A 17,303-nucleotide genomic window follows, 5' to 3' on the forward strand; every position below is an offset into this window, starting at 1 on the left:
TAAGTCAGAATAATAGGACTAGTAATGGTGATGATCGTAGTAGTTGTAGTAATAATCATAGCAATAATGCTTCTAGTAGTAGTAGTAGCAATATTAGAGTTGCAGTAATAGTCATAATCACAGTAATAGTAATAGTACTACTAGTAATAGTGATGATAGTAGTTATATTAGTTATAGTAATAGTATAGTACTAGTAGTAGTGGTAGTTATAATCAAGCAATAATAGCAGCAGTAGTCATGGTTGTAGTAAATGTAGTAAATAGTGGTAGTAATAGTTCTAGCAGTTATGGTTGTATCGGTATTAATAGTTGTAATTATGGTTGTTATAGTAGTAAGAGTACTAGTAATAGGGAAGACAAATTGCTTCTTAAACATATTGGTTCCAGCTGGCACTTGATTTCCTCAGGACTTTGACTATACAGTTCTCTCTTTTCTAAAAATTATAACTTCTTGCCTTTTAACTCCTTGAATATCCATATTCTTGTGAGGTGCCTAAAGCTAGCATTATTACCCTCATTTTAGCAAAGATAGTGGAGGCCAAAAAAAAAAAAAAAAGGGAACTGACATATCTGAAGTGACTCAGCAAGTTAGAACCTAAGTTGGAATAAAGGCAGGCTTCCTCCACTATGTGCTGTCTCCTTTCCCCTGTTGTTCAACATTGTAAAACATGTACCTCGTGCCATAGGGCCCCAGGGAGCAGTTACAATCCAATGGAAACTGTATAAATATAAATATTACTGCTCCCTTCTGGCTGAAATATGGGGCGTGTGTGTGTGTGTGTGTGTGTGTGTGTATGTACACATACACATACACATGCACATTCTGCACAGTCAGAAGCTCAGCCAATTAAAACAAAGATCAGTTATCCCTCCGGCATGCGACTTGGAAAAGGTTGACAGCCAATTAGAACAGGTGCCAGGGGTAGTTTTGGCTATAGAAGCTTTTGAATCACATTAGCAGCAGGTGGTTATAGGCTGACTAAATGAAATTCACATGGAAAGAAAGAAATAAAAGTCTTCACCAATTCATAGAATTATCTAACTGGAAGGAGTTTCATAATGTAGAAATGTCAGTGGGAAATAATTCTAGCCTATTGAATGTTAGAAAAAAAGGACATAGATGTCAGAACATAGTCAGGAAGGATCTTACAATGGAGACTGTTGGGACATGGAAGGTAACTCTTAGAGCCCGTGGGGACCTTCAAAATTTGAAGAAGGCTTATGTAGATGGCATATGAATCATTTTCCAGTGATATGGGTCTAGGACACTCAGTTAACATATCTGACTTTAGACTGTGAAGAGAGTTGAAAGGTTCTAGTCCAACCTTTAACTTAAACATCTCCTCTATGATGTTCTTTAAGAAGTAGCCATCCAGTCTGTGCTTGAAAACCTCCACTGGAGTTGGGCCATACTGAGTTCAAATCTGGCCTCGGACATGTATTAACTGGATGATCTTGGGCAAGTCACTTAACCCAACTTGCCACAGTTTTCTTATCTGTCAAATGAGATGGAGAAAGAAATGGCAAACCACTATCTTTGTCAAGAAAACCCCAAATGGGGTCACAAAGGATCAGATGGGATTGACTAAACAACACCAATGTACTGTAGAAAGAACAACTGGATTAAGTATTAGAATATCTGAATTTAAATCCTGTTTCTGCCACATACTTTGTGATCTTGGACAAATTATTTTACCTCTATGAACCCCTTAGTTTCTTTATCTGTAATATAAAATGTTGGTATCTGTACTACCTTTGTCACAGAGATTTTGTGTGGAAAGCACAAATATTGTCACTGTCTTTGTTGCTGTTGTTATTTTATGTTCCTTTGTTTCCTAATCTGGCACAAGTGAGAGGCAGGGAGATCTGCTAGCTTGCATGGGCCTTTTTTCTTTTGCCTTTCCTCCTCCTCCAGCCACACAATTTACTAGAGCCCACACAGGAAGGCCTGGTGAGAATATGAGTGACCACTGCCTTTGCCTCCCTGCTTTCCCCATGGCCCTCTGTTCACAGGGCTTGGATGAAGTGGGAATCGCCAGTGATGTGGAGAATCCCCAGGTCTCCCCATATGTTCTGTATCTATTTCTGAATATTGTCATCCTACCTGCTATAACCTCAGGACCCCTGGGCTTTGCCATCTGCCTCCTCCACCATATCCTTAGGATATCCAGGCCTTTCCCTCTCTCTTGTAGATGAATTTTCTTTTAGGTGTTTTTTATTTAAAATGAGAACAAGAGCTATCTCTTCCTTTTCTGGTTATCATAGTGCTTGATACGTAGTAAATGTTTAATAAATGCTTTTTCATATTCATCCCTTCACTCATCCATCAAGTGTCCTTTCCAATCACCAGTCTTGAGCTTTAAATCTTGGCTCTGTGTCTTACCTGTATGGCTTTGAGCATATACTTTAATTCTTCTAGCCTTAGTTTCCCTATATATAAAAAGGAATAGTAATAATGCACTCCCTGCCACTGAATTGTCATGACCCCTTTGCAAACCATAAATTGCTCTAGAAATATGAAGTTATTTCCTCTACCAGACAATGCTTAACCCAAAGGAATAATTTAATTAAACTTATTTGCCTCAGTTTCCTCATCTGTAAATGAATTGGAGAAGGTTATCTTCACCAAGAAAACCCCAAAAGGGGTCATAAAAAGATGGGCATGACTGGAAAGCAACTGAACAAAACAGCTTACCTCATGACTGAGGTAATATTACTTCTGGTGGAACTGACTGGAGGTATAGAGAGATTCATTGCATCTTCCAACTTGGTGCTGGCTGGAGGCTGAAGAAAGCAGATGCAGAAGCCAAGGACAAAGCTGCAAGATCTCTTGGAGCCAGGCAGAGAGATAGGCCTCAACTAACCGGGCTAATTTGGAAGGAGAAATAAACGTTTGCATTTTTACCAGCCGGCCGGATTTTGGAGTAATTATTTCAACTGAGACTAAGGCTGCCTCCAGGAAAACCACCACATTTTGCCATATTTTTTAAATTATGGAAATAGGAGCTGTTGATATTATTCTCTTGCTATCATTGAGCCTTGTTTCTTCATTTATAAAATGAATAGCACCTACCTCCCAGGATTTTTGTGAGGATCAAATGAAATGAGTATTGTTTTTAGTTAATTTTACTAATAAAGTGCCTAGTGCCTGGAACATTTATATAGACGCTATATAAATGCTAGCTGTCATCACATCAGCCATACTAGGATTACAAAATAAATGTAATTTATTTGAAGACTCTGGTTTTAGAGAAACTCCAGGAAAGTCAAGAATGGAGCCTGGAAGGAAATGGAGACATGGCTGGCCTGACTGGATTCTTTCTTAAAATAAAGCTTTTGGGAGGAACTAAACTGTAGAGGGAGAGGCTACAGGAATGGTGGGTATTGGTCCAAGAGTGGGGAGAGTTTCCTGAGTGAAGAGGTTGATAGAGTCCAAGAGAGACTTTTTTTTTTTTATTTTTATTTATTTATTTTTTTTATGGAGGACTTCTGAATTCTAATATGGATTTTCAAAGTAATGCATGTGTATGGGGAGGATTGAGTGCTGCGAGATCTCGGAGAAAAGAGAGGAGATGGTGGAGCTCAGTGAGGTGCTGCTGCTAGTTGATTCTTCAGAAACATTATTTATCCCCATTTTACAGATGGGAATATTTGTCTGTGATTACCCAGCTAATAATCATGAACTCATATGTCAGTAGATCATAGATTAAGAGTTGGAAGAAACCTCAGAGCACCTTAATCCTAACCATTCGTTTAAAATAATTTTTTTAATCTTTTGTTTCTATACTGCCTAAATTTACATCTAAATTTCCTCTTTCCCCCACAGGAAGCAAACCCATATAACAAAGAATATTTTTAAAGAAAGAAAAAAATCGGCAAACGCACTGACTATATTGAAAAAAATATGAAAATACATGCAGTGTTCCCTGCTCATGGTTCTCCCACCTCTGCAAAGGAGTGGGAAGAAGTGTCTTGTGTCTCTTCTTTGGGACTGTTTGTTCTTTGTAATTTTATTAACATTCACTTTCGACTGCTTTGCTGTTGTTCCTGCCTTTTCACAGTGCAATCTTAATTTTACCATTAAAAGAAAATGAGTCTTGGAGACACTACATGACCTAGCTACAGTCACATTAAGCAACAGAGCAGAATTTGAACCCAGATTTTCGGTTTCCAACATCAATGTTCTTTTGTACCATTCTTCCTCCTTCAAACACCAAACCCATTTCTTTTGCTTCACTGCGTCCTGTCTCCTCATTCCATTTCCTATACAAAGCCCAGCCTCCCTCTGGCCTTCTGCTCCATCTGTCTTCCTCCACCTGTTCCAGACCTGCTTGTCTCTCATTGCAGTTCACAAAGGGAAAGAGGACCTGGGGGGCCAGAAAAGGTTTATTGGAAGAGGACAGACTGCAGGCGAGTCATTTTAATCCTTGCCTCAGTTTCCAAATCCAGACCTTTGAACTTTGAACAGAGTTGTTGGGCGGATCAAATATGTATACAAAGTACTTGTCAAACCTTAAATGTCAATTGTTATTATTATGAATCCTGTAAAAAGTCAAAAATTCTAGGTCAGCCCAAGAAATATAGAGACAAAAGTTGCCTTTATTAGGCAACTGCTATGGGCTCTAGAAGGAGATACAGCAAGATTACTTGTCCTTAAGGCACATATATTCAAATAGATTGGTTGTTTGCTTTTTTCAATAAATAATATTTTATTTTCCTAATTACATGTGAAGATAGTTTTTTTAAATAATAGCTTTTTATTATTAAAATATATGCAAAGATAGTTTTCAATATTTACCTTTGCAAAGCCTTATGTTCCAAATTTTTCTTCCTCCTTTCCCCTACCTCTTCCTCTAGACAAGGAGTCTCTAGACAGAACATAATCTGATATATGTTAAATATGTGTGGTTCTTCTGTACATATTTATACATTTATTATTCTGCACAAGAAAAATCAGATAAAAAAGGAACAAAAAGTAAACAAATAACAACAAAAAAGATGAACTAAGTTGTGATCCACAGTCAGTCCTGACAGTCCACTTTCTGGGTGAAGATGGCTCTCTCCGTCACAAGTCTATTGAAACTGGCCTGAATCACCTCATTGTTGAAAAGACAACATCCATTTTTCTAAGAGTCTTAATTCCAAAGTTTTCTCCCTCCCACCTCCCCAAAATAGCAACCAATCTGTACTAGATTGGGTGTTCTTAGCCCAAGGTCCTCAACTTTCATGGGATCTAAGGATAGGAGGCAGGAGGTCCATAAACTTGAAGGAGGGGGAAAAATGACATTTTTATCTTTGTTAACTTTTGGTTTCCTTTTATTATTCTTTGTAGTTTATTTTACATTTTTAAAAGCATGATTCTGACAAAAGGCCCATTGGTTTTATCAGATTGTCAAAGTGGAAGTGGAGGCTCGTGATGTAAAATAGGTTAGGAACTTAGTCTAAACTACCTATACTTATTATTGTAGGCCTTCATTTCTGACCTTTTTATTTCCCTCTCCTATCTTAGTCATCTATGCATGCATTTATTAGATATTAGATATACATATATAATTGTGAACTGAACAAATTATATATAATAGTAAAAATTTATTATTCATTCATTTATTTATTAAAGCATAGCTTCATTGCTAACTCTGAGATCTTACTCAACTTCCATTCCCTTTCTGGTTCTCCATTTCTCTTTCTTTCTTCCTTTCTTTACTTTCTCTCTCTTTTCTTTCTTTCTCTCCCTTTTCCATTTTCTCTCTCTCTCTCTGTATGTGTCTGCGTCTCTCTGTGTCTTTGTGTATCGCTCTCTCTCTCTCTCAAAAGAAATTTAGACATTATTCTAAGAAAGGATCCAAAGGCTCTCCAAGGAGAGTGTGACACACAAAAAGGGTTAAGAACCCCTCAAACAGATGGATGATATCCCGTTTCAGATAGTTGTAATACAGACTATTACAGTATAACCGCATTAAAGAATGAGAAAGTGCTATGTAAGCATTCCTGCTCTTGGCCAAGAGCTTGGGGGCCTGTAGGGGGCTGGCATAATTTTGCAGTGTTGAAGGTTCCCTAGACCTCAAATGCCCTAAATATGTCCTAGATAATAAGTAACAGAAGTAATTTGGGGTAATGGATAGTCCTATCTTTGATGTCAAGAAGACTCTGATCTGACATATATGTGTCATTGTGACCCTGGTCTCAACTTAATCACTGAACCTCTTAGTGCCCCAAACAGATCTCTAGCGATCACAAGTTGCCCAGTAGTTTCTGGTCTATATTGGCAGAGGGGGTTTCCTCCAACCATCAAATCACTGGTCTGAACTCCTCCCCCCAAAGAAAGTAGAAAGTCAAGGTAGGAAAACCTGGCAGAGAGGGTGGTGGTCCTGAGCTTCCACTCACTGATCAAAGTGCTTTTCTTATGTTATTGTTGTGATACATGGAAGTATTCATGACCATGTTTGCCAATCCTAGGGTATCCCTGATGTACCTACTGTGGACCTCTGTGATGAAATGAGGTACTAGTGGCATTGTAACCAGGGCAGTACCAGCTAAGCCTGTTTCTATCTTGTTGTTTGTAGAGCAGAGGTCTCGAAGATGCTTGGTCCACTCAGTTCTATCATGTATTAAAATTCTTTCATTGCTCAGGGTCTGCTTTCTTTCACACCCAGCCTGCCTTTATGTCTGTGGGTGGCTTATTTTTTTTTTAAGTCCTGGAGACTAAAGGCTAATTGCATGTCTGCCTTATGGAAATGAGAGGAGGGGAAAGGAGGGAAGGAGAAGGAGGAGAGTGAGGGAGGGAAGGAGAGGGAGAAGGAGGGAGGGAGGGAGGGAAGGAGAGAAGGAAAGGGAGAGGGAGGGAGAAAGAGGGCACTTTGTAGTGGCTTATAGGTCTAACCTTTAAGGTATTTATTGTCAACTAACTATGGTCCTACATAATGTCTGGACCTTGTAGGGGTAGCAGAGGAGGACATAGTTCTTTTTTTAAGAATAAGCCCTGTGGAGTTGGTCATCTTGATAGGAGACTACAGGATCTTGAGTTAGTTCCAAATTCATACGGTTTGTTCTCCTCAGCAAAAGGCTGTCTAAGGTTCTGTGGCCCTGATTACTGTAATTTTCAGGCCAAAATGTATACTTGTAAATTCCTTGTAATCTTAAATAGGCTCCAAAGAGTTCCTGCCATAGTATATAATTGGATCTCTTTTATTTTTCAATGAAAAATAAAAGTTACTGTCCAAATGTAAAGGTTATAAGATTCAGGGTCACAAAATTGTGCCATATACATAATGGACATTTAATAATCTTTTATTTTAATTTGCCAAATTGGGTTTTTTCCTACCATCATCCCCATCCCCACCTCAGAAACACATTTTAATAAGAGTCTTGGTTATTGGCACAAAATTTGGATTTTCTTGGTTTGTACTATACAGTCATAGATCCATGAAGTATTTTGGGATAGAGGGGACTTTAGAACATACGCCATTAGACTACAGATTGGGAGCATATAGAATGTAAGAGCTCATCCTACCATTCTTCTAGACTCTCTGAATCCAATTCTAGTGCTACAGCCTACAGAGTCTTGTTGATGGCTTATCAAAATGATTGTAGAAATCTGTTTCTCTTTGTGAGAGGGTTTTCTGTCTGTATGACCTATATGGATTGAATAGTTCAGTGTGTGTGCTTTTCAGGTGTGTGTTTATATGTAAGCAAAACATAATTATATTGTAATTTCATTTATATAGAAACAACATATGATTTGCATGAGTGTATATAATACATATTTGTTGTTCAGTCATTTCATTCTGACTGACTTTTCATGACTCCATGGGGAGTTTTCTTAGCAAAGATACTGGAATGGTTTGCCAGTTCCTTTTCCAGTTCATTTTATAGTTGAGGAAACTGAGGCAAACAGTTTAGTCTAGGAAATCCATTCCTGAAAATGTATTTGAACTCAGAAAAACTGAATATTCCTATCCTAGGCCTGACACTATCCTCTGTGCCACCTAATTGTCCAAGTACATACCTATGCATGTATAAAAACATATATATATACACACACATCTCTGTTACTGATGGTGTGTGTGTGTGTGTGTGTGTGTGTGTGTGTGTGTGTGTGCTATGGAGGTGGATTATTGTAATCAGAAAGTTCTGGGTTCAAATTATACTTGATTATGTGACAGTTGGCAAATCCTTAAACTGTCAGTGTCCTAAATGACTCCCTGAGACTGTGAGCAGTAGATCAGTTATTGATCTGACTTGGTAAAGGGAGTTGCTTCTTCACTTGAAGATAGAGGCATCTAGATAGGTAGCCCAGTGGATAGAGCATTAAGTTCAAGATTCAGATTTCAGATTCAGTTTCACTCACTCAGTTTCTGATCCTGGAAAAGTTACTGAATCTCCATATCAATTTCTGTATTTGTAAAATGTGATAATTACCATACGTCTTCACAGGGTTGTTGTGAGGATAGGGAGAGATACTATTCATTAAAAGTTTTGTAAACCTTGAAATTGGGCAGTTAGGTGGTGCAGTGGATAGGGTGCCAGAACTGGACTGGGGAAAACCGGAGTTCAAATCCAATTTCAGACTCTTAGTAGCTGTGTGCCCCTGGACATGTTATTTAACTCTATCTCAGTTTCCTCATCTGTCAAATGAGCTGAAGAAGAAAATGGCAATCCATTCCATTAACTTTCAAAAAAACCCTCTAAATTGGTCATGAAGAGTTAGATATGGCTGAAACAAGTAAACACAAAGCAAAATCTTAAAATTGCTGTCTCAGTGCTGGCTTTTATTCTTACCAGGAGCTTTTTGCACCAGTGAAATCACAGAGGTGACCAGACACTTATTCATATCTTTCTAAATGAGAAAGGTTCATAACTAAGATCCTGTGAACTTAAAAATTTTTTGATCACTTTCAATACAATTTATTTCCTTGGTAATTTTGTATATTTCCCTTTACATATTTTAAAACTTTAGTTTGAAAAAGGGTGCTTGACAAAAAAAGGTTAAGAATTCCTGACTCTATATCTAGAACGTGCCATTACAGGCCGCCTCAGTTCCTGATCTAAGGACCACCTTTTCTTAATTACTTTTCTTTTAAAAGTTTAATTTTCTTTATGACTTCAGTCATGCTCCTTTCTCTCCATTTTATCAGTTCTCAAGGACTCGGGACAAGACAAGGGAGGTTTCCTCATTGTCTAGCATTCATTCTAAGAATCTGACATACTAGCTTTGATATCCCAAGATCTCTTTAAATCTAGGAAATCTTGAAATATCTAATATAAGCCCATTCCTAGCCAAAGATTTAAGTGGTCATATTAAAAAGAAGCATGAATTTGAAATTAAGGTAAATAAGTGATGTTGCCTGTATTAAATAGCTGTTTCTCTCTCTCTTCATTCATTTACAGAGCTTCAGGCACAGTATACACAGCAATGGATGTGGCCACTGGACAGGAGGTGAGTGTCAGTTACTGACAACTACTTTTCAAACTGTACTGGATATTAGTTGGTAGTAACCCTAGTTGGTAGAATTGTCTTATTATTTACTCAAGACATTTTTTTCTTATAACAAAATTTGTATAGTAGTGAAAACCAGTTCTGTGGAGAAGAGTAAAAGCATTTTGTTCACTTTTTGTACCCTAACCACAGTGAAATAGGTAAAGGAGGCAAGCTTACCATGGAATCTTAGGCAAATCATTTTTTGTTCTTCTTAATTGTAAATTGAGGAAGTTTTAATGTAGTTTGTAGGATCCTTTCCAGATATAGGGTTCAATTAGCATTTATTAAGCATTTACTATGTGCCAGATGCTTTGTTAAGTTCTAGGGAAACAGGTAGAAACAAAAAGAAAGGCAATTCCTGTCCACAAGGAACTTATAGTCTAAGGAGGGAAGGAAACATATAAAAGGAAGCTGAAAAGGAAACGGGGTGATGGAGCATGATAGAAAAAGTCTGGAGAGGCAGGAATAACATGCAGAGAGGAATGAAGATGCAAATATGTTTGACTCCTGGGGCCCTTCTTTAAAATGGAGGCTCTAGAAAGAAATAACAAACCAAAAGAAGAGGTCCCAGCCTTTGAAGCCTGTAGGAGCTGAAGGATCTTCCTAGATGAAAAGGCTGTAGGGGCACAATGCTGAACATGTAATATTCTGTGTTTTAGATTTTATCGTTCTGTTTTCTAACATCCTTTGGTTATACAAAGGTCCTAGCCCAAATATTCTGTGTCATATTTTCTTCCTATTTAGTTTGAACAAACATACAATTATTAGGCACCTTCTAAGTTCAAGTACCTTGCCATACACCAAGGATACAAAGACAAAATTTTAAAAATCAGTCTTTGTGCTCAAGAGGCTTTCATTTTATTGGAGTAGATACAACAAGGAAATGAATAAACAAATTGATGATAATTTGAGAAGAGAGAGAAAACACAGTGCCTAGGAAAGTCTACCTGTGGGAGGTAATATATGAACTAACCTAGATGATGTGGTGGATAGAGCACTGGGCCTGGAGACAAGTAGACCTGAATTCAAATCTAGTTTCAGACACTAATTAGCCAAGTGATCCTGGGCAAATTACTAATCTCTATTTGCCTTAACCTGACAAACCACTCCAGTATCTTTGCCAGGAAAATGCCATTGCCAATATTGGCATATATGGACCATAGTCCATAGTGTCATGAAAAGTTGGATGAAACTGAACAATGAAAAAAGCATGAATTAAGCTTACAAGGAAGTCAGGGATTCTCTGGTTGAAAAGTTCCTAAACTGTTTTTGTTGTCGTTATTGGACCCCCTTGGCACTCTGATGAAGCTAGTGGGTTCCTTTTCAGAATGTTTTTTGAAATGCTTAAAACAAAATATGTAGTTTTCCAAGGAATACTAATTTTATTGAAATTCATTTATCAAACAATAAAAACTAAATTCATGGACTCCGGCTAAGAACCTCCTTCTCTAAAGAGAGATGGAGGTGGGAGTCCCTTCTGGATATGGGGGTGAGGCTGGCAAAAACATGGATGTAGCAGAAGGAATGCTGAGTTCAGAATATGAGAAATAGATGAGTTTGGCTGGAATGTAGACTGTTTCAAAGGGATATATATCTTAGCATGAGGAACTGGGCAGAATATGGCTGAGGAACAATTTTTGTTGTCAAGTCATTTTTCAGTCATCTCCGACTCTTTGTGACTCCATTTAGGGCTTTCTTAGCAAAGATCACTGGAGTAGTTGGTCATTTCCTTTTCCAGCTCATTTTATACATAAGAAAACTGAGACAAACAGGGTTAAATGACTTGTCTACTTAAGTAGATGTGAATTCATGAAGATGAGCCTTCCTGACTCCAGGCTCAACACTTTATCCACTGCACTACATAGCTGCCCAAGGAATAGCATTCCATAGAAAGTCTTAAGAGCTCAAAAGACATGGATAATAACTCATATTTAATCCTCTAAACAGGGAAGGTCAGGATCAATCCCCAATGTTAATTAATTAATCTTAAGATTCTCTAATTCTTTTCTAAGAGAAATCATTTTATTCAGTGAGCCAACATTGCTGGACCAAGTGTTATAAAACCTGGCTTTGCTATTTACTAGCTAAGTGAATTGGTACTTTCCCTTTCTGTGTCTCAATTTCCTCATCTCTATAATGAGTATTGTGAGAGACAGATATGGCAACCAACAAGCACTTACTAAATGCCTACAGTATGCCAGGCGCTGTTAGGTGATGGGGATACCAAAGGGAATAAAACTCATTCTCAAGAAGCTTGACACATTATAAACCAAAGTGCTTTAGTGTTTAAAGTGCTGTAGAGTCAGCTTACTGCTTGGTTCCCTCTTCCATGTTCCCTGGGTCTTAGGGGAAGAACAGCTCCAGACTTGTAATTCCTGGAAGGTCCTAGAGGCTCTGTTGTATAGGAAGCAGGAAAAGGAGTTTGATCTCATGTTGCTCTGTGCCGTTTGTGGTCATAACCTGTGAATGGAAGTTGTCCCATTAGAACAGCTAATGCAGTGCTTCAGGCTGTTCTCTGGGTCTTTGACCAAGCTGTCAGCACCAGGGAATTTGCTGTTCTGAATAATGGATGGAAGCATAATGCTCCAGGGTTGGTCTGGGAGGTAGGAGCTACTGGCTATCATTTGGAGGAAGGAAACCACCAACATGGCGGGGTTTCTTTTCTTAGAAGCAAAAGATTGTCTGTGGAAAGCCATGAGGAACCTTGGATATCATCCAGTCTAATTGCCTCCTCATTTTAGTAATGACTAAATTGTGTATCTAGTGTCACACAGGAACAGAAAAAGAGACATCATTTGAACTTCAAAGAGGATAGTCTTTCTCCTTTAATAATAACAATAATAACAATAACAGCAGTAATAATAGCTAGCATTTATGTAGCACTTTAATCCTGGGGTGGAAGTACTATTTTTATTCCCTTTGCAGATGGGGAAACTGAGACAGACAGCTTAAGTGACTTGCTCAGGTTTATATAGTTCTGAAGTGTCTGAGGCCAGATTTGAACCCAGATTTTCCTGACTCTGTGTCCAGTGCTCTATCTACTGATCCATCTGCCTGCCTAAACCAGGAGCCTATGTTGCTCACTATGACATATCTTATACATAAAAGACGTTTATTAAAGATTTCCAGAATGAATTCTAATAAGATGAAGGTTTGCTGAATTTCTAGTTATGTTCAGGTCAACAAACTTTTATTAACCGTGAGTCCCTGACTTAGGTTCTGGAGTCACTGGATTTGGAACTACAGAAGTGGGTTCAGATTCTACCTCTGTCACTTAGTAATACATGTGAGCTTGGGCAGTCATTTTTCTCTGCAGACTTTGGTTTCCTTCCTTGTTAAATGAAGGAATGGAACAAGATGACCTCTTACATCTGTGGCCCCTTGAGAGAAGTCATCCAAGTACCTCCACAATTTGAAGGTGAAGGAATTAAGCCTGCCAGTGGGTATCATAAAGGCAAGGGACTTGCCTTGGGTCAGCTTTGTCAGAATCAGGACTCAGGCCATCTAACCTCAAGATCTTCTTCTGTCAGGATGCAAGCGTATCCTCATTTGTACATGGGTGTCTTTGGGCAGAGAGAGTCCAATCTCTGAGCAGATGTCCTGGTTTTGGGGGGGAGGGGGAGCATGCTACTGTAACCTAATCGGCACCATCTTCTTGTCCTTTGGTTTTGGTGGTGATGTCTCATTGGCCAGACACTGGACAGCCCCAGTTCCTTGATGGTAAGCAAGATGAGCTTCCATCTAGATCCCTGTTACAGATTTTTAAAAGTGACTTTGACCTTTTGCTGTGTCGTGACTTCAGGTGGCCATCAAGCAGATGAACTTACAACAGCAACCCAAGAAGGAGCTAATCATTAATGAGATCCTGGTCATGAGGGAAAACAAGAACCCCAACATTGTGAACTACCTGGACAGGTGTGTTGTTTCATGTGTAGTCAGTTGGAGGCTGATGGGGAGGTATTCTACAGAATCACAAAGTTGGAAGGTACCTGGGGAAGTAGGTTATCGCCTAACCTATAACCAAATAAGAAACTTTCTTCTAGCATTTTTAACTTGTCATCTCTGCAATGGTTCCCATTTTTTATAGTGTTTTAAGGTTTGCAAATTGTTTTCCAGACAACAATAACAGCCAATAATTATATTGTCCCTTATGGTTTATAAAACATTTTACTTGTATTGTTGTTCAGTCATTTTACAGTTGTGTCCAACACTTTATGATCTTTTTGGGGGTTTTCTTGATAGAGATACTGAAGTAATTTCTCATTTCCTTTTATAATTTATCTTACAGATGAGGAAACTTGTCTAGCTAATAAATGTTTGGAACTGAATTTGAACCCAGATATTACTGATTTCAGGCCTGGTGCTAATTTATCCAATACATCTGTAAATTTTAAGACAGAGAGCAGTATTTGATTTGCCAAAATTCTAAAAGGTTTTATTAAAGGGCACTGTGGAACCACAGAGAAGGAGGCTTATTTCATAGGCCTGAGTTTATGTCCTATCACTGTGGACTGTGTGATGCTGGGCATGTCGCTGATGTCTTTGATATTCTAGGCAAATCACAAAGGTTCTACATTGTAGAGAAGGTGCCAGTCTTTGTGGGTAGAAAAAATTCCTTTGTAGCAATTCCCTATACCAATGAAATCATAGATATGATATGGCGTGCATGTGAAAGATATAGTTAGTAGACATCTAGAAAAGAAAGCAATGATTCCAGAAAACAGATGATTATGCTAGAGGGATTTCACTTCATTTTGGATTTCTAGATAGGCAGATCAACAGAATGTGGTAGTTTATTTCCAGAAGTCTTATGCTGAACTTGTGGATAGAATGAAGAGATATAGTCTAGTTGATGTCAATAGTTTAGGTCAATTAAGAGTTGGTTGGATAGATAGATCCTGTCCAATGCTTATATCTTCTTCTTCTAGTGGAGTCCTCCAGGTCCCTTTGGGGATAGGGAACATTTTTATTTGCAACTTGAATGAGGCCATAGGAAGAATCCTGGACAGATGTGTAATTGACACAAAGCTTACAAGTATATCTTGCAAAGTCAGGTTGCAAAACGATGCAGCCTAGCATGATGGATCCAAAAAGATAAAAAGATGTGAAAAAGAGTTAAATTATATGTTGTCTATTTAGTTTTCAAAACCATCTTACCAAGTACAGAATAGGGAAGGAGAGGATAGGATACACAGTAGTTTCAGAGAAAAGGGATTTGATTGACAGTATCAACATTATGACTGATGGCGGCCAATAAAAAGACCCCAAATAATTCCATTAGCCTGAGCACATATGGCTAAATCCCAAAGCAGTGATTTGGGAATTAATATCCACCAGAAGAAAGGTTTCTATGGGGTGTCCCAGTTCTTTTGCCCAGTGCTAGTTTCAGAGTTCTATCAGTCATTTAGATGAAAACATGTAGAATGGAGTCAGGGCTCAGAAAAACCTTGATAAAAGTTCAGAAAAACCTTGACAAGTTAAAGTAATGGACCACATCAAATAAAAAGTAATTTCACAGGGCTTGCTTGTTTAATCCCTATAAGAATCATGCCCTGCACTTGGATCAAAGCATCAATTTCATACTTTGAAATGAACATGGCTGAATACAAGTTTATTTAAAAATTATCAGAGGATTTTGGTCAGTGGGAACTCTCAGAATATCTCAGCTATTGTAATTTTTTTCTGCATCAGCTAGAAGTGTGATGTGCAAAGTTCACCTCTCTACCCTGGTCAGCCTATGTCGGAAGTACTTTGTTTTGTTCTTTGTCTCGTTCTAAGTGGCCCATTTTGGGGAAGGTGTTGTAAGTGAAGCATGTGGGGCCTCTTCTCAGGGCAGAGTGGCCAGGACAATGAGAGGTTTGTTAACAACTGTGCTACATAAAGATTATTTTTTAGAACTGGGAAATGTTTAGCTCACAGAAATTCTGTAAGGAACATGATAGCTCTTATCAGATTGGTAAAGGGCTGTCATGTGGAAGAAGGATTATACATTTCCCCTGATCCCACAGGACAGAAACAGGAACAATTAGGTAGAAACTGCAGAGAGACAGTTTAGTTCCATGTGAGAAAAAAATTGCTAATCCTTACAATTGTCTAAAAGGGACTGGATTGCTTCAAGAGGTCCTAGTTGTTCTACTAGAACAACTAAAGGGTTTGGTGAGTAGAATGATAAACTTGGAATCAGGAGGACCTGAGTGCAAATTCTGCTTGAGATAGGATTTGATCTTGGGAGCTTCTTGATTTAATATCTGGTCTTCTATCCAGTAGGTTTAGGAGTAACAATCAGAAGAAAGTGAAGTGGGGGGGAGGGGGAGGGACATAATTGCTCTTTTCCAATATCTGAAAGCTTGTCAAGGGGACATGAGAACAGATTTTTTTTCTGGTGCTGTGTGGAGGTAAAACCAGGAGCAGTGAGAAGGAAATTTTTGAGGGGAAAGATGTGGATTTCAACTCAGTATAAAGAACTGTCTAATCCTTTGGGCCATATCACAGTGAGACAGGAAACATCAGGAGAGATAATGAGTTCCCCTTCATGGCAGGTATTTGAGCAAAAGAGATCCTTTTAATGGAGAGAGACCACAATCTGATGACTCTCTATTTTGTGTATCCTTTGTTCCATCCACATTGGAATTCTTATTGTTCCTCAAATTTGGCATTTCATCTCTCACCAGTATGCTTTAGCTCAAGTTGTCCCCCACATCTGCTATGGCCTCTTTCCTCATTTCTGTCTCCCAGAAGTCTTTAATTTCTCTTAAATCCTGGTTCAAGTGAAGCCCTCCCTAATTCCCAGTTGTTTGTATTCTATTCTTATTACCTAATTTGCGCTAATACTGTTGGCACACTCTGTAGGTTGAACTTTGGAGAGGGGCTTCCTGTGTCAGGTTTGACTTCAATGATAGATTTGGGTTCTATGAGTCGATGAAACCTTGGATTCTTCTTTTAGTCTGAGCCTTGGTTCCATGGATCCCTTCTACCTAGTTTCCCCTCATTGGACAGTGCCATGTCTCCTTGTACAGAGCTCCTGGCTGGGAATTGTCATCAATACTCAGGTAGGAAAACAAGCACATGCCACGGCTTCCAGTTCATAAGTGTTTCCAAGTCCAAAGTGCCAAGTTGAGGTGGGTTCCTGTTGGAGCCACCTTATAGTCTTCCTAGATCAGCCTGGCCAACATCCCCAAGCTCCCTCACTTTGTGGTATCAAGATTTATTTTATTTTATTTTTTATTTTTTGAATTTAAATTTTTAGGTTTCATATGTACATGATTTCATGATTAAAACTAATAATATTCTTTTTATCTGAAGCATGGGCACCACTGAGTCTTCTTTGGGGTTTTTATTCATAAAGTACTGTGCTTGGGGCATAGTAGATGTTGAGTAGCTTAACAGGAGAAAGGGGTGGTATGTTTGAGGTGTGGAGTCTCATTCATATCCTATCTATTCTAGGTTGGCATTAAGAGATCACAAGACCATTGCGTCACCTTCTACATTTTCCATATATGTTGTCTATATTCTTCATTAATTATACATATATATTTTTCTCCCATTTGACTGGGAGCTCCCTGAGGAAGGGACCATATTTTTGCCTTTCTCCATATTCCCAGCTCTTAGCACAATTCCTGGCATATAATAAGTGCTTAATATAAATGCTTATTGACTGATGTTATCACAGACCTTGGTTTCTCAAACACTTTAAAATTTACTATGCTGCTGCCTTATAACACTATAAAGGTAGATAGCACAAATGTAATCATCCCCAATTTACTGACAATATAACTGAAGCTCAGTGAGATTAAGTGCATTGCCCATAGCTACATAGTTAATAAATG

At 38.4% G+C, this 17,303-nt stretch overlaps 1 protein-coding gene across 3 annotated transcripts in view; it reads left to right on the forward strand.

Annotated features, from left to right (window-relative positions):
- PAK1 (p21 (RAC1) activated kinase 1) overlaps window positions 1-17,303 on the forward strand; it is a 203,297-nt gene that overhangs the window by 172,664 nt on the left and 13,330 nt on the right. For all 3 annotated transcript variants that reach the window (XM_031961338.1, XM_031961337.1, XM_012545318.3), the window contains exons 9-10: window positions 9,387-9,435; window positions 13,280-13,392. In XM_031961338.1, coding sequence (XP_031817198.1) covers window positions 9,387-9,435; window positions 13,280-13,392 — 162 coding nt within the window. The remainder of the gene's footprint in view (window positions 1-9,386; window positions 9,436-13,279; window positions 13,393-17,303) is intronic.

Source organism: Sarcophilus harrisii, chromosome 3 (genome assembly GCF_902635505.1).
Source record: "Sarcophilus harrisii chromosome 3, mSarHar1.11, whole genome shotgun sequence".
Lineage (NCBI taxonomy): Eukaryota > Metazoa > Chordata > Mammalia > Dasyuromorphia > Dasyuridae > Sarcophilus > Sarcophilus harrisii.